General features: G+C 33.8%; 1 protein-coding gene across 2 annotated transcripts in view; it reads left to right on the forward strand.

The window, feature by feature from the left end:
- Positions 1-14209, forward strand: part of PKN2 (protein kinase N2) — a 138331-nt gene extending 124122 nt beyond the window's left edge. For both annotated transcript variants that reach the window (XM_073234241.1, XM_036996329.2), the window contains 4 exons: positions 7594-7736; positions 11175-11282; positions 11489-11569; positions 11657-14209. In XM_073234241.1, coding sequence (XP_073090342.1) covers positions 7594-7736; positions 11175-11282; positions 11489-11569; positions 11657-11860 — 536 coding nt within the window. In that variant the 3' untranslated portion in view covers positions 11861-14209. The remainder of the gene's footprint in view (positions 1-7593; positions 7737-11174; positions 11283-11488; positions 11570-11656) is intronic.
- Positions 14210-21487: the final 7278 nt, after the last annotated feature.

Below are 21487 nucleotides of genomic sequence, written 5' to 3' on the forward strand. Positions count from 1 at the left end.
ACCTTAAGTGTAAACAGACTGAATGGACTAATCAAAACATACAGGTGGTGGAATGGATACATAATTAAGACCCATCTATAAGCTGCCTGTAAGAGATGTATTTCAGACTTCAGGGTATACATAGACTGAAAGTGAAGGGATAGAAAAAGAAAAACATAATAAGAAAAAAGCAGGAATAGGAGTATTTATATCAGACAAAACAGACTTAAAAACAAAGAAAATAATGAGACAATGGATGACATTCCATAATGATAAAGGGATCCATGCAACAAGAAGTTATAACAATTATAAATATCTATGTAGCCAACATAGGAACACCTAAATATGTAAAACAAATACTAACAGAACTAAAGGGATAAACAGACTTCAACTCAGTCATATTAGGAGACTTTAACACCACCCTTACATCAATGGACAGATCATCCAGACAGAAAATAAATAAGGAAACAGAGGCACTGAACATGAACAACATACTAGACCAGATGGGCTTAATAGATACATATAGAACATTCTACCCAAAAGCAGCAGGATACATACTTTTCTTACTTGCACATGGAAGATTCCCCAGAATAGATCACATACTAGACCACAAAAAAGGGCCTCAGTAAATTCAGGAAAAGTGCAGATGGTATCAAGCATCTTTTCAGATCACAGCAGTATGAAACTACAAATAAATTGCACGAAGAAAACAAAAAATCCCACAAACATAAGGAAGGTAGACAATACACCTCCAAATAATCAGTGGATCTGCGAACAAATCAAAGAAAAGCAATACATGGATACAAATTAAAACAAATACAACAGTTCAGAGTATCTGGGATACTGCAAAAGCAGTTCTAAGAGGGGAGTACATAGCAATACAGGCCTACCTTAAGAAAGAAGAACAATCCCAAATAAACAATCTAAACTCACAACCAAAGATACTAGAAAAGCAAGAACAAATGGAACTCAAACTTAATAAAACGAGAGACATAATAAAAATCAGAACAGAAATAGAGAAGATTAAAGCAATTTAAATCAAAACCAAAAGCTGATTCTTTGAGAAAATAAGCAAAATAGACAAACCCTTTACAGACTTACCAAGAAAAAAAGAGAGTACACACAAAATCATAAGTGAATAAGGAATAGTCACAACTCACACCACAGAAATACAAAGAATTTAGAGAATTCTATAAAAAACTATATGCCAATAAATTGGACAACCTATAGGAAATGGACAGATTCCTAAGAAAGTACAACCTTCCAAGACTGACCCAGGAAGAAACAGCAAATCTTAATCACCAGTTATCAGCAACAGAATTGGATTGGTTATCAAAAAACTTCCATCAAACAAAATTCCAGGACCCGATGGCTTCACGGCTGAGTTCTATCAAACATTTAAAGAGAGCTAACACCCATCCTTCTTAAACATTTCCAAAAAAGAAGAGGAGGATATACTTCCAAACACATTCTATGAGGCCTGCATCACTCTTAATACCAAAACCGGACAAAGACACTACAAAAAAAGAAATTTATAGACCAATATCCCTGATAAACATACATGTATAAATCCTCAACAATATATTATTAATCTAATTCAAAAATATATCAGATTATCCATCACAACCAAGTGGGATTTAGGGATGCAAGGTTGGTATAATATTCATAAGTCAGTGTGCTATACCACATTAACAAAAAAGAATAAAAACCATGTGCTCTCACAACAGATGCTGAATTTCACGAAATTCATCAATTCATGATAAAAATTCTCAACAAAATGGGTATAGTGGGAATGAACTGCAACATAATAAAGGCCATATACAACAAACCAACAATTAACATCATACTCAATGGCGAAAAGTTGAAAGCTTTCCCTCTAAGATCAGGAACAAGACAAGGATTTCCACTTTCACCACTTCTGTTCAACATAGTACTGGAAGTCCTAGCTAGCTACAGCAATCAGATAAAGAGATAAAAGGCATCCAAATTGATAAGAAAGGAGAAAACTTCATTATTTGCAGATGGCAGGATACTATATATAGAAAATTCTAAAGACTCCACCAAAAAACTATTAGAACTGGATTCAGCAAAGTTGCAGGGTACAAAATAATAAACAGAAATCTGTTGCATTCCTATCTACCCACAATGAACTAGCATAAAGATAGGAAAACACACCTGATCATCTACAATTGCTCTCTTATAATACTAAAGTATGTTTTCTACCTTTATCTTGCATCTACCTACCACTTCAGCAGTTTATTAAAATAATAATAATAATAATAAAGGGAGAATTTCTTAAAGAAATTTATAAATCAAGTATAAAAATCAAACGAATATTCATATTTGACCTGATTGTTTATAGTTCATAATGCGTGATCAAAACCGAAAGTTTCTGTGATGAATGCCCTTGTACTGTTCACCATGTAAGAACTTATTCACTATGTAAGAATTCGTTCACCATGTAAGAACTTGTTCGTTATGCTTCAGAAGATTGGAGACTGAAGAGAACTAGGCTTGAGATGGATTAATGACTGTGCATTGAGCATTGACCCCACTATACAGAATTTTATTGTTGTTAACAATCATTTGATCAATAAATATGAGAGATGCCCTCTCAAAAAAATAAATAAACAAATAAATAAATAAAATAAATAAAAAATAAAAGATAGGAAAACAATTCCATTTACAGTTGCATCAAAAAGAATAAAATACCTAGGAATAAACCTCACCAAGGAGGTGAAAGACCTGTACTCTGAAAACTAAGACACTGTTGAGAGAAATTAAAGACACAAATAAATGGAAATCTATCCCACGCTCATGTATTGGAAGAATCAACATTGTCAAGATTCCCATCCTGCCTAAAGAAATTTACAGATTCAGTGCAATCCCTATCAAAATGCCAAGGGCATTTTTCAGTGAACTAGAGCAAATAATCCTAAAATTCATACGGAACTGCAAAAGACCCCAAATAGCTAAATAAAACAGGGGGAATTATACCCCCTGGCTTCAAGTTATGCTACAGAGCTACAGTAATCAAAACAGTATGGAACTGGGACAAGAACAGACCCATACATCAATGGAATAGATTAGAGAGCTCAGAAATAAACCCATATATGGTCAATTAATGTGCAGTAAAGGAGCCATGAATATATTAGTAAGCAAAAGACAGTCTCTTCAATAACTGGTATTGGGAAAACTGGACAGCTACATGTAGGAGAATGAAACTGGATTACTGTCTAACTCCATACACAAAAGTAAACTTGAAATGGATTAAAGACTTAAATGTAAGAAATGAAATCATACAACTCTTAAAGGAAAACATAGATAAAAATCTATTAAACATAAGCATGAGCAGTTTTTTCCTGGACACATCTCCTGAGGCAAGAGAAACAAAAAAATAAACAAATAGACTATATTAAACTAAAAAGCTTCTGTACAGTAATGGATGCCATATACAGAACAAAAAAGGCCACCTACAATATGGGAGAATATATTTGTAAATGATTTATCCTATAAGGGGTTAACCTCCAAAATATATAAAGAACTTGTATGACTCAACACCAAAAAAATTCACCCAGTTAAAAAATGGGCAGAGGACCTGCAGAGACATTTCTCCAGAGAAGAAATAAAGATGACCAACAGGCACATGAAAAATGCTCCACATCACTGACCATGAGGGAAAATGCAAGTCAAAACCACAATGAGATATCACCTAACACCAGTCAGAATGGCCACCACCATCCAAGACGAGAAATAAAAGTGCTGCTGAGGATGTGGAGAAATGGGAACCCTCCTGCACCACTGGTAGGAATGTCAATTGGTTTAGCCACTGAGGAAAGCAATATGAAGGTTCCTCAAAAAGCTAAAAATAGAAATACCATTCAAACCAGTAATTCCTCTTCTGTTAATTTACCCAAAGAAAACAGACTCCCAGATTCAAAATGGCATATTCACCCCTATGTTTATTGGCACATTATTTACAATAGCCAGGATACAGAAGCAACCAAAGTGTCCATCAGTAGATGAATGGATAAAGAAGTGGTGGTACACATACACAGTGGAATATTATTCAGCCATTAAAAATATGAAATCCTGCCATTTGTAACAATGGATCTAGAGGACATTATGTTAAGTGAAATAAGCTGGGTGGAGAAAGACAAATACCATCATTTCTCTTATTTGTGGAATATAAAAACAAAGCAAAATGAACAAAAGAGCAGTAAATTCATGAACACTGAGAAGTGACTAGTGGTAACCATGGAGGAGGAGTTGAGTTCAGTTAGTGAGAAGTGTGAGGGGAATAAAGGGGCACAAAATTCTCTATCATAATATAAGTTGCTCAGATGGATGGTAACACAGCCTGGAGAATATAGCCAGTGAATCTGTAACATCTTCCTATATGTTCACAGAATATAACTGCATGCATGGGGGTGACGATTTAATTATAAGGGTAACTGTTGAGCCACTGTGTTCTACACCTGAAACCAATATAAGATTGTCTATTAACTATACTTGAATAAAAAATAGCTAAAATATTAGCAAACCGAAATCAAAAATACATCAAGAGCATCATACACCATGATCAAGTGGGATTCATCTCAGACATGCAAGGATGATACAACATTCGAAAATCCATCAACATCATCCACCACATCAACAAAAAGGACAAAAACCACATGATCATATCCATAGATGCTGAAAAGCATTCAACAAAATTCAACATCCATTCATGATAAAACCTCTCAACAAAATGGGTATAGAGGGCATGTACCTCTACATAATAAAGGCCATATATGACAAACCCACAGCCAACATTATACTTAACAGCAAGAAGCTGAAAGCTTTCCCCCTAAGATGGGAAACAAGAGAAGAATGCCCACTCTCCCTGCTTTCATTCAACATAGTACTGGAGGTCCTAGCCACGGCAATGAGACAACACAAAGAAATAAAAGGCATCCAGATTGGTAAGGAAGAAGTCAAACTGTCACTGTTTGCAGATGACATGATACTGCACATAAAAAACCGTAAAGAATCCACTCCAAAACTACTAGACCTAATAACCTGAATTCAGCAAAGTTGCAGGATACAAACTTAATACACAGAAATCTGTCGCATTCCTATACTCTAACGATGAACAAGCAGAAAGAGAAAATAGGAAAACAGTTCCATTCACAACTGCATCTAAAAGAATAAAATACCTAGGAATAAACCTAAAGGAAGTGAAAGACCTATATCCTGAAAACTACAAGACACTCTTAAGAGAAGTTAAAGAGGACACTAATAAATGGAAATTCATCCATGCTCTTGGGTAGGAAGAATTAATATTGTCAAAGTGGCCATCCAGCCTAAAGCAGTCTACAGATTCAATGCAATCCCTACCAAAATATAAACAGCATTCTTCAACAAACTAGAACAAATAGTTCTAAAATTCATATGGAACCACCTAAGACCCTGAATAGCCAAAGCAATCCTGAGAAGGAATAATAAAGCAGGGGGGATCTCACTTCCCAACTTCAAGCTCTACTACAAAGTCACAGTAATCAAGACAATTTGGTTCTGGCACAGAACAGACCCACAGACCAGTGAAACAGAATAGAGAGTCCAGATATAAACCCAATCATATATGGTCAATTAATATATGATAAAGGAGCCATGGATATACAATGGGGAAATGACAGCCTCTTCAACAGCTGGTGTTGGCTAAACTGCACAGCTACATGTAAGAGAGTGAAACTGGATCGTTGTGTAATCCCATATACAAAAGTAATCTCAAAATGGATCAAAGACCTGAATGTAAGTCATGAAACCATAGAACTCCTAGAAAAAAACATAGGCAAAAATCTCTTAGACATAAAAGTTCTTCATGAATGTATCTCCCTGGGCAAGGGAAACAAAAGCAAATATGAACAAGTGGGACTGTGTCAAACTTAAAAGCTTCTTTACAGCAAAGGACACCATCAGTAGAACAAAAAGACATCCTACAGTATGGGAGGATATATTCATAAATGACATATCCGATAAGGGGTTGACATCCAAAAATATATAAAGACCTCACACACCTCAACAAACAAAAAGCAAATAATTGAATTAAAAAATGGGCAGAGGAGCTGAAATACTTCTCCAAAGAAGAAATTCAGATAGCCAACAGGCACATGAAAAGGTACTCCACATCACTAATCTTCAGAGAAATGCAAATTAAAACCACAATGAGATATCACCTCACACCAGTTAGGATAGCCAACATCCAAAAGACAAACAACAACAAATGTTGACTAGGATGTGGAGAAAGGGGAACCCTCCTACACTGCTGGTGGGAATGTAAATTAGTTCAACCATTGTGGAAAGCAGTTTGGAGGTTCCTCAAAAAACTAAAAATAGAAATACCATTTGACCCAGGAATTCCACTCCTAGGAATTTACCCTAAGAATGCAGCAGCCCAGTTTGAGAAAGACATATACACCCCTATGTTTATCGCAGCACTATTTACAATAGCCAAGAAACGGAAACAACCTAAGTGTCCATCAGTAGATGAATGGATAAAGAAGAGGTACATGTACACAATGGAATATTATTCAGCCATAAGAAGAAAACAAATCCTACCATTTGCAACATGGATGGAGCTAGAGGCTTTTATGCTCAGTGAAATAAGCCAGGTAGAAAAAGACAAGTATCAAATGATTTCACTCATCTTTTGAGTATAAGAACAAAGCAAAAACTGAAGGAACAAAACAGCAGCAGAACCCAAGAATCGACTAACAGTTACCAAAGGGAAAGGGACTGGGGAGGATGGGTGGGAAGGGAGGGATAAGGGGGAAAAGGGGGCATTATGATTAGCACGCATAATGTAGGGGGGAAGGCAGTACAACACAGAGAAGGTAAGTAGTGACTCTATAGCATCTTACTACTCTCAGGGACATGTGGTGGGGACTTGATAATGGGGAGAGTCTAGTAACCATAATGTTGCTCATGTAATTGTATATTAATGATATCAAAATTAAATAAAAAATAACTGAATACCTATGTTTTTAAATTCAGAATTGAGAGCTTTTCTTTCAAATCCTTTCATTAGATGACCTTACAGTGAACTTCCATCACTTTAGTATACATTGAGACATTATCTTCAATATGTAGAATATATATTTGATTCTAAGTTATAAGGAACATATATTTGAAAAATTACTGAAATATAAATACCATATCTGCATATTATAGTGCACATTTGATCAACTCTTGATTACCCAAGGGTTTGCTTTTTGATTATTTCCAAAACCATATTTAATGTTATTTTTATAATGAAACAAACTTATTTAAAAGATTAAATTGAAAAGATGATAGAAATTTAAGCTCAGAATCAGTTCCTTTTGTTTTAACTTCTTTGTATCACTTGTGAAGTAATGACAAGAATGAAAATAATAAAGTATGAAAATTTAGTTTTACTGGTTTATGAAATAGATGTGCTGTTACAGTTTTCTGTATACCAATCCTTAACAATTTAAGTCTGGTACGTAGAGTTTGGCCACCATACAGAGATGTGCAACTTTAATTTTCCTTCCTAATCTTCTAATATTTATGTTAGATTTTTTCTCTAACATGTTTAAATTTTACCTTTCACAGGAATGGGATATGGAGATAGAACAAGCACATTTTGTGGCACTCCTGAATTTCTTGCCCCCGAAGTGTTAACAGAAACATCCTATACAAGGGCTGTAGATTGGTGGGGCCTTGGTGTACTTATATATGAAATGCTTGTTGGTGAGGTAAGCAGTATAAAGTAGTTGAGAGAAAAGAGGAAAGGTGACTGAAAGAATAAAATATGTCATTTATAATACCACCTAAGATGTCTTCTAAAGTTAAAAATAAATTATAAATTGTATTATACTAATAATTGCTTATGATTCTATATTACATTCATTGTGTTTTAAAAATTTTTGTATTATCTGTAGAATGCATTACCAGTTCTTTGAAAATAGCCTCTGTATTTTGGTATTGCTAAGGTTTTTTTTTTTATTTTAAGACAAGATCGTTTACAACTGATCATTTTATAGGAAATAGAATATCAGGAAGACTAATGAAAAGGATATACACTGTTCTTTTAAATAAGACTCAGTATACATTGGTTAAAAATAAATGTTACTTTCCAAAACTACAGCAGAGTTGAAAAGATTAACATTTTTTTCCCTACTGTTTTTAAAAGCTTTCTGGAAATAACTTAGTTGTACCCAGAAATTATTACCACTTAGGAAAAAGTGAATTATATCTAATAAATAAAGCTATAGTGAGAAACTAACCTATTGTGATACAAATTGTTGGAAATGATAAAGGTATTGGGAAAGAGTAAATATTTAGATTGAATGCTAATTGAGTATTAAGTGAAAACTACTCAAAGGGGCTTGATGATCTTGAGATAGAGAAAACAGTTATCTTACGGGATTGTTTCATTGTTCTGCAGTTTCCTTAGTGCCAACAGCCTTCCTAGTGTATTCTAGGCATGAATAAATTAGTAGCTGAATGAACAAATGACCAACTTATCAAATATCAGAAATTTCTTAAGTTTTGCTCTGATGTCAATTAATGGCACTTATCTCAAACAAACAAGTGATTTTAGTTCATCCAAGGACAGCCCCTTTTGATATGTCAAATCAGAGTGGATACCTGAAAAAGGAGGAAAAGAAGTAGCTAATTAAATGGTTACCATATATTAGACATTATTGCATGTGCTTTATAAATATTAGCTACTTTAATTTTTAAGCAGCTTTTAATGAGTTCAATTCTAGTCTTATGCCCATTTTCAGATGCATAAGAGGAGACACAAAAAGGTTAATACCTTGATTAAAGTCACACAGCTCTCCTGTAGTCAGCTAGGATTTTAGTGCTGGCTTTCTGGTTTCAGAGTCTGTCTCTGAACCATTATGCTTTCATACCTCCAGGATGGAGTATTGAATCCACCCAACCTTATTACTGTTCTTAAGACCAATGGTCCAGATCTTGAATTTTTCACCTGTGTTTAGAAAAGCTGCTATATGGTGTTTCAGGATGAAAAGATTTATCCCTAATCCATAGTGGTCTTTATTTTCTAAGAGTACCAGAAGTATTCAGAATAGTTGTTTCTGTAGCTCTAGCATACTTGCAATCTTTTTCTTTTTCTCTTTTTTAAAAAAAGTAACATTTTTGTTGCTTTGCTTTTTAAATGTAATATTGTTACATGTAAAGTTTAATTGCTTTACCAAAAATTACATGCTTGTTTAAAACTTACTCTCCATATTAAAGATTATATGCAAAAAATGTGAGTTTATTGCAAAATACTACAGAATTAAGAGCCAACTGATTCTACTTCCTTGCACTCTAAAGTGACTGGAGGATTTGGCAGTGAACAAGTAAGGACACTCCTGTTCCACATTTTTTAAGAGCTTCTAATTGATTAGCTCTTAATTAGTAGGAGATAAAAGACTGCATCCAGCTATTCCTTCACATTGCTTTTCTCAAGTTCATTTCTCTTTAACCTCTATAACAGGGTAGTGTGGAAAATAAACTAAATTTCATTAGTATACTTTGTAATTGTACAGTTGGTAAAATTTTAGCAATAACTTTAAACTGCAATGAAAATAAAGTTCAGCTAAAGTTTATGTCTAATTTTACTAAAAATAATTGAAAACTCACTAGAAATACGCATTTCCAAATTTGTTTTTGAAATTTATATTTGTATGAGTTTTGAAGACTGGACAGATTCCAGGAATGAACAAACTAATGGATCAGGTTCCCTTTTCCTGGCCAAAAGACAGTAAAAGTATCAGAATTTTAAAATAACTGCAGATTACTAGAGTTAGGTGCTTGACATCTGAATAAACTGTTGGATTATTTTCTAAACACATTTGTTGCTTAAAACGTGTTTGTTAACCTTCTGTTGTAATCTGTTTGCAGAAACAAGGAGCTTTAACATCTTAACAAATACACAGATATGTTTTCACCATTCAGAGATTTGTAGAATGACAGTTTTCAAATACAAAATTGATTAATCAAATTGGAGACAAAAGTGCTTTTGTCTTTTAATGCTTTTCAAGTATTACCACTTGAAATTCTAATTAAGAATCCTTGTAAAGTAGAATTTTCCCCTGACTTGCTTTTTCAGTCCCAGAAAGAAATTACATTGTCCCACACAGTAGGTATTTGATTTGTGAACAAACTAAGATTTGGATAGCTGAAAAGTTTGAAATTTTCTTAGATATGAGCAATAAGATGGCAGCTCAGCTTTCAGGAGTTGAGCTCTGAACTTATTTTCACAGATTCCTCAGTTCAAAGATACCTCCCTTCCCATTGATACTGCTTCGTGGCTCTTATTTTTTAATACCTCAGAGAAAGCAAGCAGCCAAATCTAAGCCATCTGAAATTCTGAGGTAGTAAGTCATATGTCATAGCCACGTTTTCAACACAGTTGAGAGTTTATCCCTTTGTACATCAAATTGTTAAACTGAATTTAATCTAACTACTGTTGATGACTCAGAGTCATTATGAGCAACAGTTTTAAAACTGCTTACCGAAATGACCCAAGACCTATTGTGTATAAAGTATTAAATATGCCTGGAAATGTGTGCTTTTTGAGTTTCTTTCAGTTTAATTTTGTTGGCAGCTACTGCTTAGTACAGTCATTATGCCTGAAAACTTCTAATTGTCTTTTGCTAATTAATTTGCTATTGACTGTGAAATTCAGAGCACATCCATATCTGATGTATTCCCAGGAATTCTGTGCTTCCCTCTATAGTAACACTTACTACCATAATTACTTTACCCATTTCCTTCTGTCTTTCCACAAAATTGAGCTGCTTGAAGATTGTGTCTATTATCTGAATATTTCCCACCATCTAGTAGGCACTCAAAATCTGTCCAGGTAAATGAATAAATGAATAAAATAAAATGGAATGGAATGAAATTAAATGAAAGTGGTATTACATGATATGACCAAATTTGTTATTATGGTCTGTGAAATAAATTTAGAGATTTTAGTAAGAATATTTGGTGTAATCTGGGTAATAGATACATATCTATTGTGTATCTGTTGTGAATTCTTGTAGTGGTTGCTTATTTGATGTTTTAGTGGATTCGTTTATTTTTTCTCACTACCTGGTTCTTAGTTACTTTGGATAAGTGAGATTTTACTGATTTGAAACTCATTTTTACTTACTCAAAGATATTTCTTCTAGTCTCCCTTTCCTGGTGATGATGAAGAGGAGGTTTTTGACAGTATTGTAAATGATGAAGTAAGGTATCCACGGTTCTTATCTACAGAAGCCATTTCAATAATGAGAAGGGTAAGAATTAATGATTTGTAAACTACTTAAATTTTATTTCTTAAAGGACATTTCCCAGTTGAAACTTGAGAAGTTGTTTTTCAGTTCATAGATTTTGCACGGTCTAGGTGAACACATACCAAATAAACATATAAATCTTTGCAAGTTAGAAGAATTGTTATCAATGAAATCACTGGTTTTAACTTTTTTATTTTATGTTGTGTTAGCTATTAAGAAGAAATCCTGAGAGGCGCCTTGGAGCTGGTGAGAAAGATGCAGAGGATGTGAAAAAGCACCCATTTTTCCGGGTAAGTATGAAAGTTTAAAATTTTTTATGAAACTGCATCAATTAGGATTAGGAGACTAAACTGATCATTTTATATTTTGCAATTCAGCTAATCGATTGGAGTGCTCTGATGGACAAAAAAGTAAAGCCACCATTTGTACCTACCATTAGAGGACGGGAAGATGTTAGTAATTTTGATGATGAATTTACCTCAGAAGCACCTATTCTGACTCCACCTCGAGAACCAAGGATACTTTCACAAGAGGAACAAGAAATGTTCAGAGATTTTGACTATATTGCTGATTGGTGTTAAGTTCCTAAACACTGTGAAACCAAGCAGACTGACTCACAAGAAGACCTCTTAAAAAAAAGCAACCCTTCATTTGCTTCCTGTGCCACCAAAAGCTTCTGGGGTTTTTATTGTTTTTTTAATACATGAAGATTTGTTTAAAAGTACTATTCTAATACCTTCTTGAAAAGTGGCTTCTCAGTATATTTTCAACATAAATTTGAGCACTGGAAACAGTTCCATGGAGTTGAAGCTGAATGAACATCAGCCATGAAAGTCTACCACAAATTAATACTTTTGGATCAGGAGTCTATTTAAAAAACAAAAACAAAACATTCTTCTACAGTCCCTATCTTTGCCTTCTAGCTGCCTTAAGTGGAGGGAAGATTAATCAGTTAACTTCACTTAGCTGTATTTTATGAAAAGAAAAAAGAAGGGCTTGGGATGCTATTGCTATTCACACATAGTATGATTCTGTTTAAATAAGGCAAATGCTCTTATTTTTTGAAGAAATTACTGTAATGTCAAAAAAGGTAGTGAAAATTTGTGCACATTTTTGGGCTTTTTTTAAACAAAATGAATTGATGTCTTGTTTTATGAATTTAAAATTTCTATATTTATTAGGAGAAAATTTTTATTGCCTTCTCTTTACCAAACATGTAACAGAGCCTTATAGCTTTCCAACAGAGCTACTTGCCAAATAATTTTTTCCATGCTGAAACAAACAGGAACAGCTACACATCAGCATTTACTTAAACTAATGAGGACTTCTGATCAGCCTGAACCAAGATACTGTGTTACCTGTATGCATTCCCAAAGTCTGTAGCTACTCAGTATGTTCAGTCATACTTTCTTCCAAAATCAGTGAACTGATGACCCCTTTTTCAATATTCGTTGTACATTCATCAACCTCATTCATCTTGTTCTTGTGTCTACTGTAGAAGGGAAATGTATCTTTGTTAAAACATAGGGATTTATCATTGTATACATGCTGTGAACATGTATATGTGCAAGCTGTAATGTATTCTATGTCGTAGGTTTATTATTTAATTTCACCACTTCATCACTTTTGTACAGTGGCCAAGCAGACACCTCAGACTCCAGCATTTACGTTAAGTGCATTTGTACATTTTAGGCCACTGGATCCAGATTTTATATTGGCAGTTACTGAGGGCAAAAGCAATATATTGTAACAGAATGTATAAATATTTTTGATAAAACAGTCTATATTTTATAAAAATTATTATAACACTAAAGCTGTACCTCAAAAGTCTCAATTTGATGAAATACTTTTTACAGCTCTTCAGAGGATCCATTTGTGGCTTTTTTAATGCTCTTATAGAAAAGTCTTTTGCGAGCCATGACTTTTCCACCTGCCTGGAGTTTTTTGGGCTCTTGTGTTTGTTTGTTTGTTTTTTCCTCCTACTCTATTTCATTGTTTTTCCTTATTTCAATAATAACATCTTTGATTCTGTACTTAGCATATTAGGGTCATCATACCTCAGGAATAGCAAGTTGTTAACTAACCATACTGAATTAGCTATTTAATCACAGTGATCTCATGTCTTAAAAACTGTTCAAGTTTGAATCCTGTGAAAAACATAAAAGCACACTGATTTATAGAGAGTTGAGCTAAAAACATGTATAAATATTTCAGTGTTGCCAGGATGTATTGGCATGTTTTTATTGTATCTGAGAACAATTAAAATTGTTCAGAGATAATTCCCATTTCCTTACAAACTGATCATTACCCAAGATCTTTGGGGGGAAATCTTATAAAAAGTGAGAGCAATATGTTGTTTAAAGTTATTTTAAACTGCCAGTTAAATTCCTTGGTAAAGGACAGTGGAGGATCTTAGCTTAATTGTCTGGCTTTAAATTAAACAGTGTTAATACATTTAAAAAAACACTAAGTACTTTTGAGGTACAGTCTGCTCACCTTTTCTGGTTCTCAAATATACATAGAAAGCAATGTCTAAAATAGGCTTTTAGCATTAAAAACTGACATTAGCATTTTGTAACTACACAGTGTACAGAAATTTTTTTTAATTAAAGTCAATCACTAAAAAATTAGAGGGCAGGGTATATTCACACAATTAAGCTGAAGAAAGCACTAATTTTTCTGTAGCTTTAAATATATATTTTAGACTTAAAATTTTTTAACTCTATAAAATGTAAATATATTTTGCTATTACTGTATATGTAAATGACTGCTCCAGCACTTTGTAAGGAAATTAGGATATTTTAGAATGGTACACTATGCATTCAAATGAAATGTGCCTTTTAACTATGTCATTCTAAGAAAAAAGTGTTTTGCAGTCAGAAATTACCACAAATGCACAAATTAAAGTTTAAATAGATTGTAATTTGTAACTTTGGTTTTAAGTATTATTTCCTTTTGGGGAATTTTTATTGGTCAGAATATGTATTAGCTTTTCTATATTCAAGATCTCAAAGACTAACTTTGTGTTGGTCTTACTACAAGTACTCTTTGTCCTGGGGAAGGGCAAAATCATGAAGATTTAGAGTGGATTGTCCACTTCACTGGTAATAATGGGAAAAGTTTGTATTCTACTCCCGTAAGATCAGTAGCATCTTTCATTCATTGGATGCTGAAGAGATGCTTTTATGTTCTAGACACTGAGGATAGAAAGGTGAAAAAAAAAAGCATCAAAGTCTTCATAAATGAAAAGAACAGTATGCATTAAAGCTGAAATGCAAGCATCAGTATTAATGTATTTTCTTTTGAGGTTAATTCATTTTAATTTAGGATCTGACCTTTCAGAAAATAGGTAAATGAAAACAGTACTTGCCATTTTATAGTCTTATTCAAAAATTGCAAATGGGATATTTTAGAAATATGAAATGATCCACATGATTCCTGTTACACAAACTGAGGGTAGAATGAAGATTGCCATTATATGCAGCTAGGTAAAAGCTGCATTATAAATGCAAATTTAACAAAATTTTTACAGGTGCTGTTGATCTTCCCAAAGCAACCGAGGGTAAGTATGAGAAACCTAACAGAGCAAATACCAATTCATGGGTCATAATCTTAATTTAGAATTCCTTATTTACCTCTAGTTATCTTTTGAGATCTAATGCTTCTCTCAGATAGTAGCCTTATATGTATATATGATATAAATAGATGTATTTATAAATATTTATATAACTATACACACACATAAATAGAGGTTTTTGAGTAACTACTGTGTCAGAAATCTTGAATAATTTCCACTTCTGCTATCGTGACTAAATGAAGCTCTAAGACCTCCAGTAAGACAAATAATTTGAGGCATTGCTGCTTTCATAAAAGATGAGTGGTCTCCCAAAAACCACTAACCCCAAAACAAGCAAACAGTTGTACATGAACCTGGAAAAGGTAAGGCTGCAGCAGCCTAAGAGGGAGTACCCAAGCACAAGTGAAAATACTCAGAAGTTGGAACTGAAAGCTACATCTACAGAGGAGGGCAGAGAAGCAGGAGGTTGGGTAGCATAAGAGCCAGATTGGCAGGGTAGCTGGCTTTGGAAATGTGGGTATTCAGAAGTGGGGTTGCCAAGGTTGGATTCCTCTAACAACAGCATTATGAAGATAACAAACCTTGCAGTAGAGTAGATCATAAGTTATGCACTAAAACCCTCTAGAGCAACTAAAGTTATAGTTTGCAAGTCACTGTCTTTCTACCAGTAGAATCAAGTACTTCCTGAAAGAAAGCTCCAAGATGGAAACATAGGACTTCCACAGATTAAAATCAAGTAAGACACTGTCAAAGATCACCAAACACATAAGAGATGACAAGCTACCTTGAATGAGAACAGACAAAAATAGTAAGTTTAATGGTCAACAGACACATGAAAAGATGCTCCACCACTAATCATCAGTGAAATGCAAATTAAAACCACATGAGATACCACCTCACAGCAATTAGGATGGCCAATATCCAAAAGACAAGCAACAACAAATGGTGGTGAGGATATGGAGAAAGGGGAACCCTCCTACACTGCTGGTGGGAATGTAAATTAGTTCAACCATTATGGAAAGCAGTATGGAGGTTCCTCAAGAAACTAAAAATAGAAATACCATTTGACCCAGGAATTCCACTCCTAGGAATATACCCAAAGAATGCAGCAGCTCAGTTTGAGAAAGACATATGCACCCCTATGTTTACCACAGCACTATTTACAATAGCCAAGAAATGGAAGCAACCTAAGTGTCCATCAGTAAATGAATGGATAAAGAAGATGTGGTACACATATGCAATGGACTATTACTCAGCCATAAGAAGAAAACAAATCCTACCATTTGCAATAACATACATGGAGCTATAGGCTTTTATGCTCAGTGAAATAAATATGAAAGACAAGTATCAAATGATTTCACTCATCCTTTGGAGTATAAGAACAAAGCAAAAAAACTGAAGGAACAAAACAGCAGCAGACTCACAGAACCCAAGAATGGACTAATAGTTACCAAAGGAAAAGGGACTGGGGAGGATGGGTGGGAAGGGAGGGATAAAGGGGAAAAAAGGGGCATTACTATTAGCAGACATAATGGTGGGGGCAGGAAGGCAGTTACAACACAGAAGACAAGTAAGTGATTCTATAGCATCTTAACTACACTGAGGGACAGTGACTATAATGGGGTATGTGGGGGGGACTTGATGGGGTGAGTCTAGTAAACAATGTTGCTCATGTAATTGTAGATTAATGATACCAAAATTTTGAAAAAAAGTAAGTTTAGACATCCCTCCAAAAGACTGCAAATACTAGAATTCTCAGATATGAAATAAAAAATAGCTATGTATAAAATATATGTCCAAAATCACCAGGATAAACATGTAAAATGAAATTTTTAAGAAATTAACATTCTTTAATCCAAAAATGAAAAATATAATTGATCAAATTTGAAACTCAGTGAGTTAGTAACAGACTAGACACCTGAAGAGAACTGGAAAATGAAGATATATCTGAAAAATCAGTCCCAAAAACAGATAAGAAAATGGAAAATATGAAAGGAATGCATCAAAAGGAGAAAGAATAGTAGTAATATAACTGAATAATAGTAAAAACATTACATACAAAACTTGAGATGTGGCAAAAATGATTCTTTCAGGTAACTTCATAAACTAAATGATTAGAAAAAGGACATTTTAAAATGATTCAAATTGTTCAGCTTAAGTTAGAAAACAGAATAAACTGAAAGCAGACAATAAAAATAACATAATAGAAAAAAGCCAAAAGCTTGTTCATTGAAAATGCTAATAAAATAGACACAGCTCAGAAAAGATGAAAAATGAGAGAAGGCATAAAAACTATCAATTATAAATGAAAATAGAGATACACCAAAGATTTTATAAAGTAAAAGGGAAATACTATCAAGATTATGCAAACAAACTTGAAAACCTAAAATAGTGGAGATAATCTTTGAGAAACATAATAGCCTACAAAGAATTTAAAGACTAAATAATAACTAATTAAAAAATGAAAGATTGAAAGTCTTTTCACAAAGAAAACATGGGTCTGGTGTGTTTTTTACGAGTGAGTTTTCTAAACTTCCAAGGAAGAGATTATTTCAACCATGTAGAAGTTTTTAAAATAATGGGAAGTTACATTTCCTAACTTATTCCATGGAGTCAATATAATCTAGGTAATGAAATATACAAGAGTATGTTATTAGCAAATTTCACTCATGAATATTTATACAGAAATGCTAAAGAAAATATCACCAAATCAGATTTAGTGATGCATGAAAAAGACACTCTTCCATTAGCAAATTGGGCTCATCCTAATAATGTAAGGATTGCTTAGAAAATCTATAATTGTCATTTGTCATATTAACAGATTAAAGGAAAAAAAGTACATTTTGAAAAGCTGATCACATTCCTGCTTTTAAAAAGGGGGTGAGTGTTTCTTTTAACTAATCGTAGCTATTTTTAAAAAGTCAAAGCAGCATTCCATATGAGGAAATGTTGAAAGCATCCCCTTTAAAATTGGGGAATCAAACTAGGATGTTTGTCATTACTACTTTTCAACATTGTACTGCTACTCTCGGTAATATAAGGATTAAACAGAAATAAAATGGTTATTTACAGGTGATATGATCGTCTATCTAGAAAACACAGAAATTACAATTGCTTAGCAATCATAGTTTAGCCAAAAATGCTAATTACAAGATGAGAGTCAGTGACATGTCTATGCATCATCAAGCAATATTTTTAAAACAACTTCTACAATAGCAAAAAACTTAAGTTATTTAGAAATAAATTGAACAAAAGATGTACAAAACCTGTCAAAAAAATTTACTGGGAGACATTAAAGAAGGTCTAAGTAAACGTAGAAGGACCCCATCTTATGTGATGTCCGTTCTCAAACTGCTATATGGATTCAATGCAACTCCAATTAGATTCCCAACAATTTACAAGTTCATTCTAAACTTATATAGAAGAACAAAAGGCAAAGAAGAGCTGAGAAATTCCCAAAGAGCCAAGAAGAGAGGAAATTTGCCCTGCCAGATAACAGGAATTATAAAGGTCATAGCAATTACTGTAGTAGGGGTACGTAATACAAATGGAATAGTAGGAAGCCAAGGAGCAGGCACACACACATCTGAAACTGGTGTATGAAAGAAGCAACAAAAGTGAAGAAGAAAATGTTCCATAAATTGTTTATCCACATGGAAAAGAAAAAAATTGAATTTCTGTGTCATACCAGACAAAAATTTCAAATGAATTCAAAATGAAACATCGAAAATATGTATATAAGGGAAAAACAATAAAATGCAAGAAAAATTAGTTAAGTTCAACTATCATAAAATTAGGAACTTCTATTTATCAGAGGACATAATAAAGTAAAAAGGTAAAACTGGAAGATTTGTTTCCATCACATGAAATAGAATAATAGCTAACATATATTAAAAATTCCTGAAACTCATAAGGGGCATTACGATTAGCACACATGGCGTAGGGGGTGTGGGTGTGGGGCACAGGGAAGGCAGTATAGCGCAGAGAAGACCAGTAGTGATTCTATAGCATCTTACTATGCTGATGGACAGTGACTAATGGGATATGTGGTGGGGACTTGATAGTGGGGGGAATTAGTAACCACAATGTTGCTCATGTGATTGTATATTAATGATACCAAAATAAAAATAAAAATTCCTGAAGCTGATTAAGAAAAAGAAAACAATGGAAAGATAAAAGAAAATATGAACAGACATTTCACATGGACAATAAATGTGCCCAATCGCAACTATAAACCAGAAACTAAAGTTATAAATCAAGACCATACTGAGGTTAAATAGGCAAAAATTTTAAGTTCTGACCCAAGTAGCACAATGAGATTTCAAATAAGTTGTTGCTATGAGGAGTGTAAAGAAATACAGCCAGTTTGGAAAAACAAAGTGGTAATGTTTTGTGAAGTTTGGTATTTACATACTTTGGTACCTAGCAATTTCACTTGACTACTGTATCCCAAAGAAACTCAATATGTAAGCACTAAGAGTCAAGAACAAAAATACTCACAGCACTGTTTGTAATAGCAAAAACTAGAAGCAATCCAAATGCTCATCAGTGGGGGAGAATAAAATAATTTAATACTTTATTTAATGAAATAGAGTATACACCATGAAATATAGGACAATGAAAATCAACTGAAGTTACAGGTAACAAAAGAACAGAATGTGTATCAGAGAAGACTGTACAGGCTGATGTAATTTTTGAAATTCAAAAACTAAGCCAAACCAATGTGATAAAATGGGCCTTTTTTATCTTCTTTTTTGAGTAAGCAAGTGTTAGACAAAAATTAGATAATGATTATCTGATGGGGAGGCAAAGGAGAATGATGGTGGAGTACATTGGTAGAAATTATTGGTGACATGTTGGGTCTCAGTTTGGGTGGTGATTTCTTCGGTCTTCAATATATTATTAACAAATAATATAGCCCTCCTCATTTTCTCCTTTTCCAGCTTAAATTCCCTATTCATCATAGTCACTCAAATACAAAGTTCCCTGCTCCTCTCCTCTGTGCACAGCCCTACTCGCCCCATCCTCTGTTAAATGCCTGTCTGCATCCAGACTGAAGTGAGCAAATACCAAATTTCTAGTGGCCTAGTGGTTGTCAAACTTGGGTGTCAGAACACTTGAAGGATTTGTACATGGTCCTCACCCCGTTTTTTATTCAGTGGGTCTGCAGTTGGGCCTGAGAATTTACATTTTTACTAAGTGTCCAGGTAATACTTATGTTTCTGGTCTGGTCATAAAACATGTCTCTGTAGGTTTTTTTAAAAATTAAAATGTAAAAAACCACTTTGATATCAATATCTAAAATTCAGTCACTATCACAATTGTAATACATTTTAACATTTCCTTTGTGGGCAAATTGTCCTCTTGAGGGAGGGAGCCGACTTGTTGCTGAAGTAATAAAAATAACAATAATGTAGATTTCAACATACCAATTATTAAAAGTCATAAGGACTTTTCACAAAGCTATTTACATAGTAAGGAAATGTCCAGGAAATGGATGAGACTTTCCTTATTATCCACCAATATATGTCTTCTGCTTGAAAAATAATATAAGCAGTGACATGTTATTCATGCTAAAGCCAGAGAGTTAAAGGCATAAAAGTAATAATTAGACTAATGTACTATATTTTTATGTAAACCTAAACTCTCAAGGCACTTCTGTGAAACAGTGCCAAAAAATATATGCAATAACACTTAATTCAGCAGCATTTGGAGTACTTCACAATATATGAATCTGTATATAACTGTAATTATAAACTGATTTAAAAAATTAAGTGAAATATGGCATATAATCATAATTTTTCTTGAAAATTCTTTAACTTATAAAAGTATAGCCAACTTGGCTTCTTAAGAGAATGTCAGAAGTTTGAAAAGCTTGTTTTCTCACAATGTGTCACCAACTGTAGATGCACATTTGCTGTTTGTCTTACAACCATAAGTTTAACATTTTCTCTTTATCAAGTTTTGTAACAAACATTTAATGCCATGACTTGGCATTTTTCCTTTCTTAAAATGTATTTTTATCGACATATAATATTGTGTAAGTCTAATGTGTACAATGTGTTGATTTAATGCAATTATATATTGCAATGATTACCACTGTAGCATTAGTGAATAATGATCATTTCTTTTTGTGTGAGAACAATTAAGATCTAGTCTCTTGACAACTTTGAAGTTGATAATACAGTATTGTTGCATACATATCACTATGCGGTGCATTAGATTTCCATTAATTATTTATTTACTGGTTGCAAGTTTGTACTCTTAAATAACATCTCCCTGATCTCCCCACCTCTCAGCCCCTGGTAACCACCATTCTACTCTGTTTTTTGTTTGTTTGTTGGTTAGTTAGTTGGTATCATTAATCTACAATTACATGAGGAACATTATGTTTACTAGACTCCCCCCTTCACCAAGTCCCCCCCACATACCCTATTAGTCACTGTCCATCAGCGTAGTAACATGCTGTAAAATCACTACTTGTCTTCCCCGTGTTGTACAGCCCTCCCCATGCCCCCCCCACATTATACATGCTAATCGTAAGGCCCCCTTTCTTCTTTCCCCACCTTCCCACCCATCCTTCCCAGTCCCTTTCCCTTTGGTCACTGTTAGTCCTTTGTTGGGTTCTGTG

The sequence above is a fragment of the Manis javanica genome, chromosome 4 (assembly GCF_040802235.1).
Source record: "Manis javanica isolate MJ-LG chromosome 4, MJ_LKY, whole genome shotgun sequence".
Taxonomy (NCBI): Eukaryota; Metazoa; Chordata; class Mammalia; order Pholidota; family Manidae; genus Manis; species Manis javanica.